A 20495-nucleotide genomic window follows, 5' to 3' on the forward strand; every position below is an offset into this window, starting at 1 on the left:
TCCTCTCCGTCGATGAGTACCGGAGGTAAGCATCACTATCCCCCAAAACAACAAAAAAAAGCTATTCCAAAATCTCCGAAAACCGCGACTCCCTAAACGGACTGGCCTTCCCCGCCATCCCCTGTCCGGCCCCCAGCACCCTAGGCGGCGTCAGATTCTTGGACCTCGTCGTCTCCGGCTCGCTCCTCGCCTCCACAAACTTATCCTCGCCACTGCCACTACCACTGTTGCTGCTGCTGCTGCTCCTTCTCGCACTCGAACTCCTCAGGCTACTAACAGATGGCTGCTCCGACACCGAGATGGGGACACTAGCCTGCGAGACCTGCGAGACGGGCCGCTGGGGAGGAGTCGAAGGGACGGTCACCCGAGCCGATGCGGTAGTAGCTGTAGCCACGCTGCTCTCGCCTGGCTCGTCTGCACCCTTCGTGGTGGTCCGCCGCCCTGCCATGGCCACCTCGCACATGCTCGAGTCGCGTCTCGTGCTGCTCGCACTGTCGTTCTCTGCCGTCTTATCCGCCCCGGACCCAGCCCCCGTGCCTTGTTCTTGCCGTTCTACCACCGAGGGCGTGCTGGCGTTATCTCGCCTGAGGCGGGCCAGGGCCACGCCGCCGATGAAGCCCCTTTTTGTGGGAGGATTGCTGTCGCGAGCTGCCTGTTCCGCAGCCGGAGCTGTGCCTGCAGACTTGGCGCGCGGCCGGGGAAAGCGGGAGAGCAACCAAGCACGGACTTTCTGCTTAGGGGAAGTCGACTCGTCGGCTGAACTAGGCTGCTGCCCTTCCACCGCTGTATCTACTAGGGCCTTGGGCGTCCTGGATGGGCGCTTCGGGAACCTGATCGACAAGGCGCGGACATGGCGGGCGCTGGTGCTGGGCTTGCTCTCGGCGGTGGGCTGTAGCTGGCCCTGGTCGACCGCCTCGGTCTGACCGGTGGTGGATCGCGGGAGGCCCTCCTTCTCCTCCTCCTCCTCCTTCCCCTCTTCTAGCTTTGCAGCTTGCTTTTGTTCGGCTTTGGCCGCCCTTTCTTCGTCCTTCCGGATCTTCTCCTTTTGCTTGATCTCCGCCTCTCTCGCTTTCTCGTCCTGCTTTTGTTGCTCTGATGAACGGTCAGTTGAGGATCTTCTACTCGGCCATCACTGATATCCTGGAACCACCACCAACCTTTCAGCTTTTTGTGGATCTCCTGGATCTCCTTCTCTCTCATCCTGTCCCTCTCTGCCTCCTCCTTCTGCCTTTCCTCCTCCAATCTTTCCTCCGCCTGCCTTTCCTGCTCCTTCTCGGCCTTCTCGTTGATCTCATCCAGCAGAGGCTGGATCCTCCCAGCGGCAATTCTCTCCACCTCGGACCTATCCATAAACTTGCCGCCGCCAAGGTCGACTTTACCCGCCGTTTCATTGCTCGCGTCGAACCTCGCCCGCGCCGCCACGAGCGCCTTTCTCCCCCAGTCGTCCATCGTGATCTGGGGCACTCGGCCCGTGTCTGACTGCACTTTCGCATCCATCGCATGCAGCTGGGCCTTCACGTTCCGCTGCGCTGCGGCAAGCAGCGCCTTCCGGTCGCGCGCCCGCTTCTCCCCATCCACCTCGCTCAGCCTGTTGTTCAGAAGGGACATCTGCCTGCGGATCTGCTCCGACCGCTGCCTGTCCTCTCCTGGCAGGTCTCCGTCGCTCGATGACCGCTTCCTAGTCAACTTGCTTTTGATGGAGCCGAACCTGCTCCGGTGCGGTGGTGCGGCTGACTCAGCGTAGCGATCCTGCAGACCTCTCTGCTTTTGGTGTTCTTCTTGTAACTTGGCGAGGCGCTCTTGCGCCAGTCGGTACGCCGCCTCCTGCAGGCTGCCGTACGCCATCGGGGCCTGTTCTTCGTTCCGCGCACTCGAAAGACTTTCCGAGTCAACAGGGCCGCCGGGAAGGGACGACGTCCGCGCATGGCCACGGGCTCGGGCGGAACTGTCGATCATCTTCTGCTGCTGGTCGTACATCTTCTTGGCCATGGCAATGGCCGATGCGTGCAGAACCTCGGCGCGGTTCTTCTCATCGATTTCCGGCCTGACCGGCGGGTGCGAGGTGAACATCTGCCTGTTCATGGTCGTGTAGGGGACCGCGCCCGCTTCGCCTGCCGAGATGGTGCTTGACCGTGCGGACCGCCCATGCGCGATGGTCGCCGCGCTCAGGGCATCCGACCCGGCGTTGAACGGATCTGCGTTCTTCTCCGTCGGCGTTTGAGGGGTCGACCTCGCCCTCGGCCTCGGTCTCGAGTTGGCCATTACTCCCTTTGCGGCATGTGCCGAGTCTTGCCTGGAGAAAGCCAGCTGCTCGGCATTTGGAGGAGGTGTCTTGCTCGCCCGGAAAGCCAGATTGGCGGCGGTGGATACCCAGAGCGAAGGAGGCGAGGATGGTTGTTTTGGGTGTAGTTGTGCGCAACCGGCGGCAAGACGCGCATCTTGAGACCTGGGAGCAGCCGATGGCGGTGCTGGAAACGAGCCCGGCTCAGTTGGAGAGGAAGCGGGAGACGCAGGACTGCTCGCCCATCCCAGCATCGCAGCAGCGCTAGCCATCGCGTCGCCTGACTTCAACCCGGGAGACGGGTAGCTTGGAAGGTCTTGAGCATTGGCGTATCTGAGAGGCCCAGAGTGACCTAGAGTAGGGAGGTGTAAGCGGGATGTTGGGACCCATTTTTGTCACATACGACTCAAGGCGGGAAGAAGACAGCTCGCGCAGGATTGTGACACCTACCTGGTATCATGGGGCGAGATACGCCGGACGGTGCTGACGCTGAAGATGCCATGTGTTCTAGTGTATCAAGCCTGAACCAGCAGGCGTTGCGTTTGCGACCAATAGGACGGTGTATTGATTCGAGGACGTAGGTAAGTAAGGTAGTCACCGCTCAGTCTAACGAAGAATGTGGTACCGAATATCCGCTGCAACGATAAAATGGGATCGCTCAGGATCCCTAGCAAGGGGAAGATGGGACTTGCTCTGCTCAGACAGGGACAGATGTTTGCCTGGGAAATGGACAGATAACTACTAGTACTGTAAGCCCGGAACCAAAAGGGCGGGAGTTTGATGGACAAGGGGATACGGAATACAAATGGGAACAATAGAAAGCAGGCCAAGCATTTGAGAACTCGAGGATCTGTTTGATGTCGCAATACCGGGCCAGTTCACCGGGTCTCGGGATTCATAGAGAGAGGAGCCCGGCCAGGTCTAGACTCTTAAGGTCCGGGCTTCTTTAAAACTGCGCCGCGGCCCGTGGACAATTGAAGCACGTCTTTCATGGCGTCGCTATGGATAAAGCAGGGTCAAAGGTGCGGCAAAGCGAGGATCGACGTCATTGTTAGACTCAGCGCCCGAAGGGTCCTCCCTCCAATGCAACCCGCAACTGCAAGCTGACAGCTGAATTTACGGAGTGGCACTGAGTGGCTTGGGATGGAATGCCCAGCCGCTGCCCCGCAGCGAGCTCGGCAGGTGCTGCTACTGGCCAGTGGCCACAGTCTCTGATAGCTCGGATGTCTTGGCATTGTGGTCATCATCACAACCAACCTGGAAGCTGAACAGAACGAGTGGTGGGAAAAGGCAATATGACGACACCCTATGCAAATTGAAGAAGCACAAAACACTGACTCAATATTTCTAAATTCGCCCACCTCTCGTCAACATCCTGTCGATAGAGTTTCAAATCTCGGGGGATCGGACTCCAGTCCTCGGACAGCGACCGGAGACCTTGCCCACGGCATACAATTGCGGGGACCTTGGAGCGACTCGTGATCGCCCGTCCACACGACCAGGTCTTCACATGACAGACCTACCTCGCCTACCAAGCTAACCAGATATGTACCGTAGCCACTAATAAGCCCGCTGTTAGCCTTACACAGTAGGTAGTTCAGGGGTTGCTTTGCATCGATGTTTCCCATCCACTTGGGCTAGGAGGATCGAGTTGAAGCAGGCACTGAGCTCGAATTGGCACAGGAGACACAAATGACTAGCCCCAAGACTTGTATGCTCGGAAGGCTCTGTTGCCTGGCCGACACTCAATTTCCATCTCGTGGTCTGTCTGCTGAGAAGCACAATCATGTCACAAAGCAACGCCGTATGTCCGGTATCAGAATTCATTCATGTGGGTGCACACATGCCTAATCCATTACGCCGAGAAAAAGTACCCGCAACCAGTCCCGTCCTTTTACCAACCGCCGCTTAAACCTCGTGCAGCTGCTCCTTGAAGGCAGCCGGCACCGGCTTGGGCTTGCCCTCCTCAGCCTTAACCTCACCCAGCTTCTCCTTCTGGAATGCTGACGCGTACGGGTTAAGACGGAGAAGAACCTGCTTGTTGCGGAGCGGATTCTTCTTCTGGACAGCACCGCGCTTGGTGCGAGCATCGCCCTTGGGCGCACGGAGGACGCTCTGGACTTCGGTGCTGTTGATGAGACGGCTGAGATCCGCCTGCGCAACGACGTTGGACGGCAGGAAGAAGCCCTTCTTGCTCTCGTATACGGAGTCGAGCTGCTTAATGGCAGCTGAGGTCCAAATGATGAAGCGGCCGAGATGACCACCGGGAGCAAGCTGGAGAAGGTTGAGGGCATCGACAGGGCAGGTCTCGACACCGGGGATGTTGCGGAAGCCCTTGACGAGCTCCTTGCCATCGGCCTCGGGGCTGTAGACGACCAGAGGACCGCGGCGCTGGCGGTAGCGGCGGCCCCTCATCTTGCCCTTACCAGCACGGAGCTTCTTTGACTTCTTGACCTTCTCGACGTCGGGACCAGCACCGACAGCCCTCAGAAGGCCGAGGGCAGAGGCGGTCTTGGCGAGAGCCTCACCGGCAACGGCGGAGGAGTCGACGACCAAGGGGACCTCGGGAACGGTAGCAACCTGGTGGCCGCGAGCCATCAGGAGGGGAGCCACGGCAGAGGCGGCAAGAGCGGAAGCGGTAGCGAAGCGCCTGGACATGTTAGAACTTTCCTCCCTCAAAACCCTGGTTTCGTTCCACATACTTTTGGCCCTGGTTGATCTTGACGTGCCACTTGCGCCAGACCTTCGTGGGAGCGAACATGCGACCGGCACGGCACATGTTACCGAAGGCGGCCTGGCCGGCACGGTGAGTACCACCACCGGACACACGGGGGATACGGGCAACAGCACGACCTGAGTTCATCCCACAATCAGCAAATCTCCTTCCCAAGCCTGGTCGTTTCCGATGCCAATCCCCCCAATCCACACCGAGCCCAAAGTCCACCTCTTTTCCCGTGCGATCTTCCCTTCCAATCATCTTAAATCATTTAAATCTCACTCACCAGTGCCCCACGACTCGGCCGAGGTCTGGTGGCCGGCCTTCTCGCTCACGGCGTAGGGTTGCCTCTTGTTCTTGGCCATGCCGGTGTGGACGTGCTTGACAATATCCGGGCGGATGGGGGCGCTGAAGACCTTGGGAAGGACCTCAGTGGCACCGGTGGCCTTGCCATCGGCGCCGATAACGGTAACGGTCGGTCGGGAGGCCATCTTGTCCAGTGCTGGGACAAGTCCTGGGGCTGTGGCAGAGGTCGAATGTTAGCGATCGCAATTTCGATAGAACTATCTCGCCATTTGCGTCCGTGGGACTCGAAGACGACGGGATTTCGGATCCGGCGAGCGCTTCTGCTTACCTCGGCGTTGGGCGATTTGGTGGTTTGGTGAAGGTTCGAAAATTCGAGGCCAAGCCGGAGCTCCAATTGAATTTTCGCAGTGTTCTGGGAAGTGTGGTTGTGGGGCTACTCCCGCACCCTAATCTGCGCTAGTCCGAAACTGGCAAGCAGCCCTGGTTACTTGCCAGCTGCCCGTCTTCCCATCGTGGCAGCCGGCAGCAACTCACTTCATGATGTCTTCCTCAAACCTCTTCTCTTACGATCCAACATGAAAGACTAGGGAAGGTAAATCAATTTGCAAATCTCCATGGCCTAATTCGTGAATCGCCCTGGCTTGGTCGCAATCCATGACCTCCAATGTATGCCTGGCTGGATATTAACCGGATGCAAAATATGCTCATTCTCATTCATCGTTCCCCCTTCCTCTCGTTGTATCGTACTACGCTGAAGTAGTTTCACTACTCTAACATGTGGTATCATAACATAGGGTAACCGCTGATTCTTCATGACCCCTTGACAACTCCCTGTTTGCGATGCGCCCTTATGTGATCCTTAGTGCCTCTCCTATTTCCTATCCGCCCAGAAATCTACTCAACCTCCTTGAACTGCCTAGCCAGAGCTGCAAGTTCCTCCTGCACCTGCGGGTCATCCTGGTCTTCCCGCTGCAGTTGGTTGTAGTTCGCCTTGACCTCGGCGAGGACCCGCAGCCTATGCAGCACGCAGGAGGCGAGGAACTCAAAGTCATCATGTTTACACGCCTCGAGGAACACCTGGCGCATGCGGTCGCTGTACAACTGGCACGCCGCAACCGGTTTCGGTTGCTTGTACTTGTAGAAATTCGGCGGTATCTGGCTGGTGTTGTCTTTGTCCTCGATCATCGGCCAGACAACGTCGTTAAAGCACTCCTCGCAGACGGTGAATTCGGGTACCTGCTCGAGGACGTGCCACTTGCGGTTCGGGATGGGTGTGTTACGCAGGCATTCCTCGTGGATTGAGATCTCCCGAATACGATCGACTAGCTCGACAAGATCGGGTGCTGTCCTGCGGCTGAGGGCAAGTTCGGAGGTGCTTCTCATCTCTTCGAAATAATCGAAGAAACGTTTGCGCTCAGGCGAGAAATGGAGCTCGCAGACGCCTCTTGTCGGCTCATGAGAGTCCAGAGGCACAAATACGCCTGCCAGGTTGGGCAGGAGAACCTCGACCATCCTGGCGCAGCCGAGGCATACATTGAAGGTCTGGATAGGCCGCCTTGAGTTTGGCGCCATCATGCTGTACCAGATACGCGATGCAAGCTGGCTGCCGGCGCAGACCTGCGACCGTGCTGCGACAGACGCTATCCCTTGCAGCAGACGCAAATCCGGATACCCATATTTCCGCGTCAAGATGTAGGCGATGCGGTACCAAGGTGAAGAGCCAAAGTCGCACGAGACGACCTGGCCCGCGGAGCGGATGGGCGCCGGCACGAACAGACGCCTGAACTCGGAGTTCGCAAATACGGCTCCGTAGCAGTCGGGGCATATGGTGAAATTCTCGGCCTGCTTCAATGTAAGGAACTGGACGCTGCCAGCTCTGTCCCGGACCTGGGGATATTTCCATAGACAGCTCGGGAGTCGGGCGAGTGCGCGCTTTGCCGAGCCGTCTTCTGCGATGTCCTGTTCACCAGGCCGATTTGTTCGCCAGTAAAGTCCCGGGGATTGTGCCTCGGAAGACTCCTGCTGCACAAGAGTCGCTACCGCCCCTGCAGGTGGCCTCTCCAGAGTGCCAGCTCGGCTAATCGAGCCTGGCAATGAAGAGGGCTGTGAAGCTGATCCGTTAGAGACTGAGCCAATGCTTTCCTCCCGAGCGTAAAGGTCTGATTGCACCGGTCTGTAACTCCGAGCGGACCGCCGGTCCGGAGATGTGCTAGTTGGGGGGGATGGTGACATGGAGCGCTCTCCGACGCTTCTGCTCTTATCCGTGGGGAACGTCGCTGCGCGCGGGCTCGGTTGCGATAACTCGTCGTCAATTTGAGCTGGTCGAGCAAGGTTAACTAGATACGGCGCTGCAGCTGCGAGCATCGGGTTCGTGCGCCGGGCTGCGTCCGGAGGTAGAGATGGATAATCCGGTTCCAGCGTAGATCGCACGGGGTACGAGCGTTCCGCACGATCGGAAGCCCGCTCCTTGTAGCTGTCTTCGCTCGAATATCCGTCCGGCTCCCGGTATGTGGACCGCGGCTGTCGTTTGCGGTTTGGTGACACACCGGGCATTTCCCTCGCGCCTCGGGGATGGGCCGGAGAGTTGGTATTCGGCGTCTTTCTCGGTGGTGAGAGATCTCTGCTCGGTCTTCCCGTTTTGAAGTCATCGCCCAACGCCATGAAAGTCAAAGCTTCGTTGGGGTCACCACCATAAGGCTGGATAAAGGATTTCGGCCTGTCACGAGGCGGACCATCTCTGGGCCTCTCGCGGGGCTGATCATCACGGATGGGCGCGTTGGTGGATGAGGCGCGCCGGTGGAGGGAGGGGCTTGCCGGGTACTTGGACGACTGAGGCGGTCGCCGTCTGTCGGACTCTTCGATTTCGATATCTCTCCTTGTCGAGGAGCTGCGTGCCGATCTTCTACCGCTCTCTGACCTGGCGTCCGAGTACGATCGGTCACGCCTCTTGGCAGTCTGCGTGACAGCGGCGGGCGAAAGGAAGGCGCTATCTGGCGGCCTTGCGCTGGATCCCCCGCGCGGTGTGGGGTAATCTCGCGAATCTTGGTGTACAAGAGGCCTCTCCCGCTCGCGTCGACTGTTCGACCTGGGGCGGCTCGATGGCTCAGGCTGCTCAAACTCTGTCGTAAGACGCGGCAGATCCTGGTGGCTTTTTCGCTTTGGGAGGTCCCGTCTCTCCTTTGACGGGTCGCGGTTCAGCTCCGGTGAATCACCACTTGTATCTTGCCCCTTGCCATCTTCAACATCCTCCGCGCTTCTCTCCGGGTTTACAAGCACATATTTTCGGCAGGTATTGGCTTCATACCGAGCCTCGTTGGTTTTGGAGACGTCCTCGGCAGCCGCACCGGGGACAATCACAAATCTGCGCTCAGGGTTATGCTCGTGTACGGGCAAGATTAGAGGCTGCTGATCTATTTCGCCGCGGTTTTTGGCTTCCTCGTCAGTTGTGGCGACTGACACAATGGACCCGACGTGCTCTTTCGCTAGCGATTCCTCCTCGTCTTCGACGGACGGGGGCGGCGGCCTTTTGCCGCGATACGCCAGCTGTGCTGTGCGAGGAAGACCGACCCTTTCCTTGGGTGGCTCGTATGGTCGGCGTTGCGAGTCGTAACTGTAACCCCGCAGTTTCCGTCAGCAGAGGCGTCCGCAGCGAGAAGAACTCTGGATCATTGCATGCTTACGAGTTGGGGCTCCTCGAGCGTGAGGTCCTCCAAGACCCCGTCCTCAAGAGCGATTCAATGTCGTCCTTTTCAACCATACTTGCTCTGTACAGCGCCGGCGTTCTAGGATAGTTGATTCATCTCATCGTCCTCAGAGACGCAGCGACGCTGGTGCGGGGACTAAGGTATGTACGATCCGCCGATGCTAGTGGGGGCCAACAACTACACAGTAGACCGTGGGACGGATAACCTTGGTTTAAGACTTGCTGATTGAACCATGCAAACGAAAACAACAACGGACTCGTGAACTTTTGGGAAAGCTGCAATGTAAAATTGAACGGAATGCCAGATTGTGGAAGGTAGTGCTCGGGGGGAGGGGCTGGGATTTCCAGTTGCTTGGGACAGGGCCGACCAGGGCAGCAGGTGGAAAGTGGGGCTCGATTTGCCCAGGATTGCGACCTAACTGTAGACTAACAGTCGAACACGGCCGCGAAAACGGGGTCAAGGGTCGGTGCACTTTTACAGTAGGTTGCATGTTGTTTATGAGTCCTGGAGGTATCCAATGTGAGGCAAGGTGGCATGCAGGCGGCTACGACAAAGTACAGTACACACACTACTCATGTCCGCCAGCACCTCGTGCAACCGCATTGTTCGGAACGTTGGCTGCACAAGGGGCTTGTTGGTGCCCCTGAACAGGCGTTCGGATGACTTGCCGTGGAGAATTTGCGGGCCGGGCCTATACTTCTCTGCCCCTCGGCAACCCAACACAGCAGTCACCAGACATTCGAGGCATTTGGTAATTTCCATAACTGCCCTTCTAATAAAAGCCCTAGGGATTTTGACACTATTCCCAACTTGCTACCCGACACACCTTAGTGTAGGTGAACTAACAATTAAGTCTGCATCTGAGGGAGCGGGCCAGGGGCTTGACCCTTGGGCTTTCTTCAACCTTGGCTGACCACGGCGCCCGGGCAGGGCGGCTGGCGAAGTTCAGAGCCCAATCAGGTCACATGGTGGCTCAGGTCCTGCAGATGGCTTCCTTGTTTCATCCATGCAAATGTTTTGGGCCCGGCCACCAACTGATGAAGGAAAACGTGGTTTTTGGGGTGTGCTTCCATGAGCAATGTCTCGCTTTTTACTGTTATCTTTCTACTGGAGCATCTGATTGAGGCGTCGATGCAGAACTGGATCTCTGTATCAGAAAGGCTGACCCATCTGCACCTGCAGCACAGACGTCATAGCAAAGTTGTGGAGCTCAGCCTTGTGGAGCTCCCCACCTATTTCAATTTCAGGAAGAAGTCCGGAAGACCGCACCCTGAGCCATCTTTACGATCATCCATCAACTTGTGCGCATCCTGCCATAGTAGCTCTCGTATTGGGCGGCCAGATAGCTCTGGGTTCGGTCTTTACACAGGAGTAGATACCTAGTTGTGGACACTTGAGTCAGGCGTGCCGGTCGTGATTCCCAATCTTGGGGTGTACCTAGGTTATCGCTTGGTGTAAACGCCCTGCTCACTCTCGTCGTCATGGAGACTAGCAAGGCGGCTGAGCTCGAGAGACTACTAGTTAGGAATCACCGTATAGTTTTGCGGCACGCAGCAGAATACACAACAAGGCAACCTAGAAGACGCACCCAGTGGTTGTCTCACCCGAGCACAAAGGCCAGATCGTCTAAACGGTGCGCCTCGTCTCGTCATGAGCCCGTGATCGTTTGTCATACATGAAAACCTGCGCGAGCACACGCGCCGCTCTCTTCCTTCCATACTCTTAGAAAGAACGCAGCCCATACTTTGTCCTACTCGCGCCCTCTAAGCTGGCCATTCCACGCACCCCAACCACAGTTTCCGCCTTCGATACGTATATGAGGCCGACTTGCCTCCATGGCAAAATGAACCATACATTTAAGGCTCTCCAATTGGTCTCCATAATGTGCCAAGATACCTCCGGCGCCTGTGGCACGCATCCGGAGTTATGCAGGCACCTGTTTGCGAGTTCAAACAGTGACAGGTAGGCGAGAGTGCATGGAGGTGATTCGCCAAGTAAACCTTCATCAAGCGGCCGGACTTTAGTCGTTACAAAGACAAATTCGGTGAGAGTCTCCGAAGCCCATTCCATTGAGAGCAGGCAGAGAGGTTACCTGGTAAGTTGAATGTGTTTCCTTTGCATTTGCTCTACAAGCTAGCTACCTAGGTAGTTGTGTCTTCTGTCTCCATGCGTGGAAAACTGGCTGGGGCATATTACCTACCATATAATTGGGTTGGTTAGGTAGTCTAGATTCTCGATACCCAGCAACGAGATCATAGATGGAAGCAAAGAGGAGTTCGGAGGACTTGCACCTCCCCTGCAGGGAGTTTATGAGTACATTGACTTGAAAGGCGTGGCTTCCGTCGCTGGTTGATTTTGACTCCATAACATACCAGCGTCGGCGCATGGAGTGATAGATGTCATTGATGCTGCCGGTGTTTCGATCCGAAAGAAAAGGGCATGACGCCTTGGTATGCATTTCTCCCAGCATACTCTGCCATCCGGCCCGTTAGAAAGTATCCCTCTATTCCTGGTCCGCAAGAATGGAACTGCTGTTACCTGGAGCAAAGAGATTTCCGAACGTCCAAGACCGTGACCTCATCGTCACGACATTGCCGTTTATGAATTGCGCAGAAACGGCCGTCGCATTCTTGGGGAAAGGACAACGATCACACACAGTCCCGCGTGTATGCAGGTTGGTCCGACCCCTGTGAAGTCAGCGGCACGTTGGGGTATCTCATCCTCAGCTGCCTTAGAAGCAGCGGGCCGCACATCAATAGCACCTCCAACTCCGGGCACCTTCATCATCACAATGAAGTGCCTCGGATGGAGCTAGGCGGGCATTCCTGCAGACCATAGAACGGTCATACCATAGTATATGAAAACAATGGACGCTTTGAGTCCTGACGGAGGTAAAAACTCAGCCGCCCACCCCTTCTTCGCTTTTCTGCTTCTCTTCCAAGATAGCCTTGAGCATAGACATCTTAACAGGCTTTGTCAAGAACATGTCGAGCCCGCTCGCAGAGGCCTCGCTCTTGCTGACTTCACTGCTCAGACCCGTCAGTGCGATGACCTTGCATCTGCTCACCTGGGCCTCGGTCTCCAACCGCCTGATCTCCCTGGTGGCCTCGAATCCATTCATCACGGGCATGTTGATGTCCATGAATACCAGATCGAAGCGGGATCCTTGCCCACCCTCCACTGAGCTTTTGTATTGTTGTACTGCTTCTCGCCCGTCGTTCGCCGTCGCAAACGTGTGGTTCAGCTTCCGTACCAACTGCGTAAGCAGCTTGATGTTGATGGGGTTGTCGTCCACAAGGAGGAGATGCTGTCTTCTTGTGGCCTGCATCTGTGACTGCGATACGGCATTTGCCTGTGGAGGTTGTGTCGCCTCCGATTGTTCTGATGTGGATAGCGTCTTAGAACGCGGTGATACTGGCCGCTCCGGCAGGCTCCGGGTCGGCAATGTTTCGGATGGAGTTGAGGTATTAGGAGCAAAAGGTGACACCACGGACATAATAGGAACGAACGGGGACGACGGCGGTCCCTCCAGGCTTGGCGTCAGCAATGGTGGGGGTGAGAGTATGTCCTGGATCGTTGGCAATCCTCCGGGTAACGAGAGTGCTGCTGCTCCGTTTTCTTGTGCAGTTAGTTTCCTCTGAACCGTGCCACCGTTGGCTTTTGCCTTCAAGGCCGATCGGAGGACCGAGGCGAGCTTTTTGGGACCGATGGGATGGTGCAAGTGGATACCATGGTCTTTCGTGATCTGGCGCTTGACGCATGAGGATGGCCCTGATCCCGAACACAGTAATACCAAAGGCGCGGCACGTGCCTGCAATGCCGACATCCTGGTGTCGTGACTTCGCTTGTCTGTCTCGTTGACGAGATTGCAATCCAGAACGTAAATATCTGCCTCTGGGATCGGACAGTCCTTGGTTCCAACGACGACGTGCATTCCGAGAGAATTCTCGGCATTGAGTCTGATAGCTTTCTCCACCGTTGTTGACCAGTTCCGGGCCTGGTCGGTAATTTCGAGATCTGCCGCAATGATGGTTGCATAGGCGTCAGGGCCGATGAGACATACCGTCCGCCCGCCAAGTCCAAACTCATCCGAAGAGTGCTGGTCGTGCGGTATGGCGGCTGGCTGCGTCGGAACGGTGGCGGTGGCGGAGCCGGAAATATCTTTGCCCAAAGGAACCAAAACCTCGACAAGAGTACCGATGCCCAAGGAGCTCTTGACTGCGACAGTGCCACCCAACTCGCTGACAAGCTGCTGTACAATGCTGAGACCCAAGCCTAGGCCGGGGGCATGGCTGTCTTCCTGGTGGAAGGGCGTGAATAGATGGTATTTCAGAAAATCCGAACTCATGCCTGACCCAGTGTCCTCCACCGTGAACGAAATGTAGTCCGAGGCGTTGCCTGCCTTATCAGTCCTCTTTACTACCTTCAAGCCCACCTCGATGCGGCCGGAGCTGGTGTACTTGAGAGCATTTCCCATAATGTTCATGACGATCCGCTTCCAGGCACCGACACTGACGGGGAGCTTCCAGTGGTGTTTTGCAATATATATCGCAATGAGTAGCGGCTGATCCGGCCGGCTCTGCCCCGCAGCGGCGAGCGCAGGGGGGTTCGTGTTTCTTCGATATTTCAGCGATGTCTGCGTATACAGGACATCACCGGATAGGTGCCCGACTCTGACGGTCTCGACGACGTCCTCCACCAGAGCTCCTAGGTCAACCTCCTTCACTTCCGATATCAGCGATCTTCCAGGGCCGCGGTCGCGGCCAGCATGGGTAGCAGTGGCATGATCGAGCAGGTTGTTGAACGTATCGAGTAGAGTCGTGGCACAGGATTCGAGCATATCAAGAGTCGACAGAAGGGAGCGGTCTGATAACTCATCGCGGAGCAACTCGCTGGTCGCCATGATGCCGTGAAGCGGGCTCCGCAGCTCGTGGCTGAGCGATGAGACAAAATCGGATTTGGCGCGGCTTGCAGCCAGTGCTTCCAACCGCGACACTTCGGCCATGACGGAGTTGCCAAATACTCGGACCAGACCGACGTCTGTGACATCGAAAGCACGCGATGGGTCCTCAACCCAACCAAGTGCCGCAGCGTACCAACACTCTCGCTGGAAGTGCCACAAGGGGAGGAAGATGACGTATTTGGCGGCGGGGACGATACGAAACAGCGCGGCGATATCGCTTCTCAGACGTAAACTCTCCTGGTCCACTTCGGCCTTGGACTGGAACCGCTTCCCAACGCCGTAGCTGTCGTCGATCGGGCCGAGCTCGTCGGCAGTGAATATATGGCCTTCGGGATACGCTCGAATGAACCTCTGCAGCGACAGCTCGGGAAGCTGGGTCTGGGTCGCGTGGGTGACGGACTCGCCTCCCGCGCCAAGAGTGGACTTGACGATTGCCGCGCAAAACGGCCCTTCCGCCTGCTCGTGCGATGGCCAGCTTGGGGAGTCATGCGATGGCTGGTCGGGCCTATCCACATAGAAGCTGGGCACAGCATCGAGCAGCATCAGACCATCCATATCCATGGTGCGTCTAATCATAGCCGCGGCCCTGAAGAAGGTTGTTTTGATGTTGGCCGAACTGATAAAGCCCCGCGGCTCTGATGGAACATCGGAAGGCAGGGCCGCGGGGTGAGAAGAGACATCATTCGCATCTGCCTGGACGGTTCCCGCGACGAGGTGTTGCTCGATCACGTTTTGGCCGAGCTCATCTCGTGGCGTGGTGGGAGGGGTTTCGGAGCCGCCTTGCTGGGGGGCAGAAGAGAGTGACACTGGGTAATATGCGGACTCCGCCAATGACGGCGAAATAACGTCGTTGGGTGACGGACACTCCATACTATCATCGAAGTCATTCTCCCCATTCCGCTCCTTTGGCCCCGCTGGCGGGATGGCGTGTTGAGACGGTTGTTCGCCGTGGACCAGCGGCTCGTGGCGAATGAAATCGGTCAATCCTTGGATCAGGTGCTCAGATCGGTTCCGGCTCTGTTTTAACCTGGTGTTTTCGAGGTGGGACATAATGGTGGCAGCTAGCTCGCTCAAATCGGCGACGATTTCGTCCTTGTCGAAGTCATTGTACTTGTCGTCGACGACGCAATAGCTCCCCAGGATGTAGCCCAGCGGGGATACTAACGGGACTTCCAGATACGACGTGAAGTGCGGATAGCCAGTCACGTAAGGAAGATCCTTGTAGTCGGGGTGCGTCTTGAAATTGTTGATGATGTACCGGGTCCTGTTGGCGATGACATCCGGCCCGGACCGCACCCATTCCCCGGTCTCGTCCATGAACGCCTTCATCGTAGCGGGACAGATTCCATCGTAGCAGTTCAACTTGCACATGCCCACGAAGATGTAATCGTCCGGATCGCTCTTGATCTCGGCCAGGGAATGGGATCTCGTAATTTCGCACACCACATACTGATACTGGCGGTCAATCAGGGAGATGAAGGCACGGTTACACCCCAAACGATGGGCGCCGAGTTGGGCGAGGCCGTTGAGGATGGGATCGGGATTGAGAAGCGGCGTCGGCTGAAAAGCAACATCCAGGTTCGAGGGAAAGGAGGCTGCGGAGAGGTAGCTGAAGGTGAGGCATTACCAGTTAGCAAGCCTGTGGCCCATGTGCTGCCGTGTTACGAAGTCGAACCGGGGGGCTCACGCTGCAATTTCGCGCTGCCTCGCGCGCTCCGAGCTCTGGACCTCTTCTTGACGAGCAGCGGTTGCCAAATGAGATTGGACTCCCTCGGCCGCGGCCGCGGAGACGAAGGACATGCTAGCAGTGCTCCTCGCAGCCTAGGCGTCGTCGCAACGATTGCGACGGTTTGCTGATGTGCCGGGTGCTCAGGGTCCACGACATCAGGGCGGATCCTGTTGAAGGAAGCACCGTCTTTGCACAATAGCGTCCGAACCGTTTCGACTCCATTCTCCTCTGCTGCATTACTAGTCATCGTACAACTACTGTTAGCGTGGCGATTTTTGCGCCAGCCCCGGGCAGGGTTGCCCGGCTGCCAGCTTTTCCTCTCAGGCACGGCGGTGTTTGAGCGGTTTGTCTGGGATAGGCCCTCCTAACTGGTACGGGATACCTTTAACCCCCAGGCCGCCCCGCCACCTGCCCCACCTGGGCATCCAGCCATTCGGGTCCGACGATGGCAATCCACCAAGTAGCAAGCAGGGCGGCGGGCAGTCTGGACTCGGGCCGGCACTGCAACTCGGAACTGTGTGAATCCGAAGCCATGGGACAACAACTGACTCCTGAGCCTCTCGGACTGTCAAGCCCCCCGGCGTGGCCTGACATGGGAATGCAGCAGCTCAAGGGATTAGCCACATCACTCATTACTCTATATACATCTAACCTAGATTAAAAAAGAAATATGAAAAACGAAATTAACAAGGATGTTATCGAAAAAGAAAGGGTAACGCGGATTCGAACTGGACCTTTGCACCGTTCTACAGTACACTGCTAGTAGTGTACACTAAATTCAACTTCAAGACTCGTAGGCCGGGGCCTCGGAGGACGGTCCGTTCCCGCTGACGAATGAGAAAAGTCGTTTTCTTACACAGTGTTTCACGTTACAATACCTGGTGGGTGCCCCTGCCAGGGCTGGGCAATGGACCCACCAAAATATCTCGGGCCATCAACTTCAACTTCCGAAGCGCTGCTTCGACCAATTGCCGGGTGCAATGGCAATGGAGTATGCAAAGGCAGCCTCGGCTCGTCGCCTGCTGCGATGGCAGTCGGCATTGACCCGGCCACGGAGCTGGGTATGTAGTTCCTGCCGGAACAATCTCGCCGTCGCATCGCAGTGCTTCTCATCGGGGTCGTCGCCGGCAGCCCGGAAGCCCTACTACATCACGACGCCCATTTTCTACGTCAATGCCGGTATGTGCTGGGTATCCTGGATATCCGCCACCGAATCGGTGCCAGGCGGACTGATTGGATTGCAGCGCCACATCTCGGGCACATGTACTCGATGGTGCTGGCCGACGTCTTCAAGCGATGGCAGACGCTGCTAGGGAACCGGGCAATCCTGTGCACCGGCACCGACGAGCACGGCATGAAGGTGCAGCAGGCGGCTGCCAACCATGGTATGGAACCAAAGCAGTTCTGCGACGAGAATGCCGAGAGGTTCGAGGAGCTAGCCCAGCTGTCCCGCATCGACTACGACCGCTTCATCCGCACAACCGACCCCGACCACGTCCAAGCTGTTGAGTACTTCTGGTCTCTGCTGCGGGATAAGGGGCTTATCTACGAGACTAAGCACCAGGGATGGTACAGCGTGAGCGATGAATGCTTCTACCCGGAGTCACAGCTCGTCAAGCATGTGGAGCCGTTCACGGGCGCCGTGTACATGGCGTCCGCCGAGACCAAGAACAAGGTCGAATGGGTCGAGGAGAAGAACTACTGTTTCCGCATGACGGCGCTCAAGGACAGGCTCCTTGACTTCTATGAGAAGAATCCTGGGTGGGTGGAGCCCGCTTACCGCATGAACGAGGTCGTCGATTGGGTCAAGAACCATTTATCCGATCTCTCCATCTCGCGGCCCTTCCAGCGCCTCAGCTGGGGCATCCCAGTTCCCGACGATCCGAATCAGACCATCTACGTCTGGGTTGACGCCCTGATCAACTACATCACGGCCGCCGGGTTCCCTGCTTGGACGCCCGGTGAGCGGCAGAAGGGCGGCTGGCCAGCTGATGTCCAGGTGATCGGTAAAGATATCCTCCGGTTCCACTGCGTTTACTGGCCGGCACTGCTCATGGCCTTGGACATGCCCTTGCCTAAGAAGATGCTCATCCATTCGCACTGGACCTTGAACAAGAAGAAGATGTCCAAATCGCTAGGCAACGTGGTCAACCCACTCTACGCCATCAACCGCTGGGGCGCCGACACGGTGCGCTTCTATCTCTTGTTTGAGGGCGGCATTGCCGACGACGCCGACTACAACAACGACACCCTCGTAACAAAGTACAAGAAATATCTCCAGTGGGGCTTCGGCAATCTGCTCGGCCGGCTCACCAGGCCTAAACTCTGGAACGTGCAGCAAATAGTGGCGAGCTCCTTCTCCTTCAGCGAAGACACTGCGCCACGGACCCAGATGTCCGATGTGCTGAAACAGACTATGGCAGGCTTTGAGGAAGCCCTGGGAAGTCTTGCACCTACAGTGGCGTGGCTTATGGATCAACACAACCCCGTCGCCTCTATCCGCGAGATCATGCAGATTGGTGGACAGGTACGTAGAACTCCGCGGAAGCTCGATTCACAAACATTGTCACTAACGCGGGACATAGCTGAACGAGTTCCTAACACAAACGCAACCGTGGTCCCTAGTGAAATCGGAAACCCCGGCAGATAAAGTGGCTGCCGAGAAGGTCTTGTTCCTGGTAGCCGAGGGGTTGCGAATCTCGGGCATTCTCCTCCAGCCATTCCTGCCCGACAAGTCGGCCAGGATGCTTGATATTCTAGGGGTCTCGGAGGACAAGCGAACATTTGACCATGCTGTGTTACGCTGCGACCCAAGCTACGGCGCCCCCATCGTGGATCCTGGACGTACCCGTACCGATGCCCTCTTCCCTCCCTTGATCGAGGATATGGACGTCGAATTCAGCGGAAGCGTCAAGAACAGGAAGAAAGCAACGACGAAGCAAGAGATTTTGCAGACAGAGAACTGATCTCTTGCTGCCGCCTGCCCGCCCGCGAGGTCTTACTCGAAACGCGGAGAGTTGGGAGTATTGTGTGACCTGGGCGGCGTGCTGTACATTATACCGGTTCTGGGACTGAGATACCCCTGTCACTATATTGTACAATAATAGAGCAGCTTGGATCAGAGCCGCGCGGCTTGGGAGGGCAGATCGCTTGTTTGATGAAGACTAGCGGAGCTCGCTTCGAAAATAGCATAACCCCGCTATCTTACGCAAAAGCTGTTTTCATTGCATACAAGGAAAACAGTCTCTCAGGCCACGCACTCACTCGCCATCCACACTGTTCAAGTCGGGGTCAGCAAAGATAGATTGCGAGTCAAACATGAGACTGAATGAGTTCAGCGGTTTGTTCAGTGCGCGCCGTCAATCGATCTGACCTCAGTAACTGACCTAGACGCGCAAAATGCAGCCGTCTCCACGACGAAGGCCCTCCTGGTCCCCTACGACGCGCACCATGTCCTCACCTATCACGGGTGGATGGAGGATCCCGTATGCTAGTCGCGCCATTACTCCCCGGTGCACGATGTTGATCTTTTGTTGCAACATCTTAGATAACTAACCCTGTGGTTAGGTCATCCAAGCGGCAACCGCCTCGGAACGGCTCACGCTTGAAGAGGAATACGAGAACCAGCAGTCGTGGCGCGCTTCGCATGACAAGCTGACCTTCATCATCTGTCAGCCGCTGTCAACGGGGGAAGCGGACGGCGCATCGATCCACGCGGGTGGACCCGATGCTCCGGCGAAAATGGTGGGCGACGTCAACCTGTTCCTGTACCCGTACGAGGAGGACGAGGATGGAGAGCAGCCTCCCTCGGAAACACCCGGGTTCTGCGTGGGTGAGATCGACATCATGATTGCCGACCAGAAGCATCGCGGTAAGGGATTCGGCCGGGCGGCTGTGCAGGCGTTTGTGCAGTACATATTCCGTCACTTGGATGCTGTCATGCGGGAGTATGCCGAGGACAAGGACATGGCATCGCCGCCGGAGCTCAAGATGCTCATGGCCAAGATCAACCAGGGAAATGCCACGAGCATCGCGCTGTTCGAGAGCCTTGGCTTTGAGCAGGAGGGAGAGGTCAACTACTTTGGCGAAGTCAAGCTGGTGCTCCGCCGCATAGACGGGTTCGCGGCGAATGTCCCGGAGGGGTACGCAGAGATGGTCTATTCGAGGATTCAAAACCATGATAAGCCTCAATAAGACACCAGCTATCTTCAAGCGACACCCCTGCAAATCATGCCGTGCCTTCTAGAAGGGCAAGCAGAGCATACCCATAACCTGCTGGAAGTATATCCCCGGAAGCTGAACTGAGGATTCCGCTTGACTACCTGGTACCTACGTACCCTGGACCGCGCTTGTCCAATAGGTTCGGCACGGGAACGGTGCGTGTCAGTTCGCCCAGTCTAGACTCGCTCAGTCCATGCCCCGGAGGTCACGCGGCGGCCACAGAGGACGAGTGCAAAAGGATACGTTAACTTGATACAGCAAACAAATTACCTTGGTCCCTGGCGCCTCTGGGGCTCGGCCACGGTCCACCGCATCTGACCAGACATGGGCACATCCAGACTCATCGAGGCGTCCGAGAATGGTGCAGTCACAATGTCGCTGTTGGATCTAAAGCGGAGCGGCAGTTCGTTGACTCGTTGTGTCCCCCTATCTCCGATTTCCGGCCGCCGCGGGGCAATGCCGTCGTTTACCGTCGGTTCATTGCTCCACCCGTGGAAAGCCTCCGATCCGAACACCACCTCAAATCTCGCATCGCGCCAGGGACAACGGCGACTTTCTTGGCAGCCGACCTTCCG

General features: G+C 56.9%; 7 protein-coding genes across 7 annotated transcripts; 3 read left to right on the top strand and 4 right to left on the bottom strand.

The window, feature by feature from the left end:
* Nucleotides 1–61: 61 nt before the first annotated feature.
* On the bottom strand, nt 62–2553 carry B0T15DRAFT_490721 (uncharacterized protein; the record flags this gene model as incomplete). The annotated part of the gene is made up of 2 exons (XM_062866705.1): nt 62–1092; nt 1158–2553. The coding sequence occupies 2 exons, from the start codon at nt 2551–2553 to the stop codon at nt 62–64; spliced, it is 2427 nt and encodes an 808-aa protein (XP_062723904.1).
* A 1636-nt stretch (nt 2554–4189) lies between these two features.
* On the bottom strand, nt 4190–5488 carry B0T15DRAFT_482933 (ribosomal protein L4 domain-containing protein; the record flags this gene model as incomplete). Its single annotated transcript, XM_062866136.1, has 3 exons — nt 4190–4931; nt 4984–5134; nt 5284–5488. 3 exons carry the CDS (start codon nt 5486–5488, stop codon nt 4190–4192), a joined length of 1098 nt encoding a protein of 365 aa, XP_062723905.1.
* A 214-nt stretch (nt 5489–5702) lies between these two features.
* B0T15DRAFT_410395 (uncharacterized protein) lies at nt 5703–9509 on the bottom strand. The gene is made up of 2 exons (XM_062865374.1): nt 8984–9509; nt 5703–8913 (listed from the first exon to the last, which is right to left on the bottom strand). Exons 1-2 carry the CDS (start codon nt 9058–9060, stop codon nt 6198–6200), a joined length of 2793 nt encoding a protein of 930 aa, XP_062723906.1. The 5' UTR covers nt 9061–9509; the 3' UTR covers nt 5703–6197.
* Nucleotides 9510–9687: 178 nt separating this feature from the next.
* On the top strand, nt 9688–10639 carry B0T15DRAFT_523607 (uncharacterized protein). Its single transcript, XM_062868703.1, has one exon. The coding sequence runs from the start codon at nt 10079–10081 to the stop codon at nt 10388–10390; it is 312 nt and encodes a 103-aa protein (XP_062723907.1). The 5' UTR covers nt 9688–10078; the 3' UTR covers nt 10391–10639.
* Nucleotides 10640–11691: 1052 nt separating this feature from the next.
* On the bottom strand, nt 11692–16036 carry B0T15DRAFT_98680 (uncharacterized protein). The gene is made up of 2 exons (XM_062871515.1): nt 15658–16036; nt 11692–15579 (listed from the first exon to the last, which is right to left on the bottom strand). The coding sequence occupies exons 1-2, from the start codon at nt 15768–15770 to the stop codon at nt 11907–11909; spliced, it is 3786 nt and encodes a 1261-aa protein (XP_062723908.1). The 5' UTR covers nt 15771–16036; the 3' UTR covers nt 11692–11906.
* A 581-nt stretch (nt 16037–16617) lies between these two features.
* B0T15DRAFT_523612 (tRNA synthetases class I (M)-domain-containing protein) lies at nt 16618–18969 on the top strand. Its single transcript, XM_062868704.1, has 3 exons — nt 16618–16878; nt 16944–18226; nt 18285–18969. Exons 1-3 carry the CDS (start codon nt 16680–16682, stop codon nt 18663–18665), a joined length of 1863 nt encoding a protein of 620 aa, XP_062723909.1. The 5' UTR covers nt 16618–16679; the 3' UTR covers nt 18666–18969.
* A 48-nt stretch (nt 18970–19017) lies between these two features.
* Nucleotides 19018–19893, top strand: B0T15DRAFT_490726 (GNAT domain-containing protein; the record flags this gene model as incomplete). The annotated part of the gene is made up of 3 exons (XM_062866706.1): nt 19018–19039; nt 19105–19184; nt 19267–19893. 3 exons carry the CDS (start codon nt 19018–19020, stop codon nt 19891–19893), a joined length of 729 nt encoding a protein of 242 aa, XP_062723910.1.
* Between the last annotated feature and the right edge of the window lie 602 nt (nt 19894–20495).

The sequence above is a fragment of the Chaetomium strumarium genome, assembly GCF_033439665.1.
Source record: "Chaetomium strumarium strain CBS 333.67 chromosome Unknown B0T15scaffold_2, whole genome shotgun sequence".
NCBI classification, from domain to species: domain Eukaryota; kingdom Fungi; phylum Ascomycota; class Sordariomycetes; order Sordariales; family Chaetomiaceae; genus Chaetomium; species Chaetomium strumarium.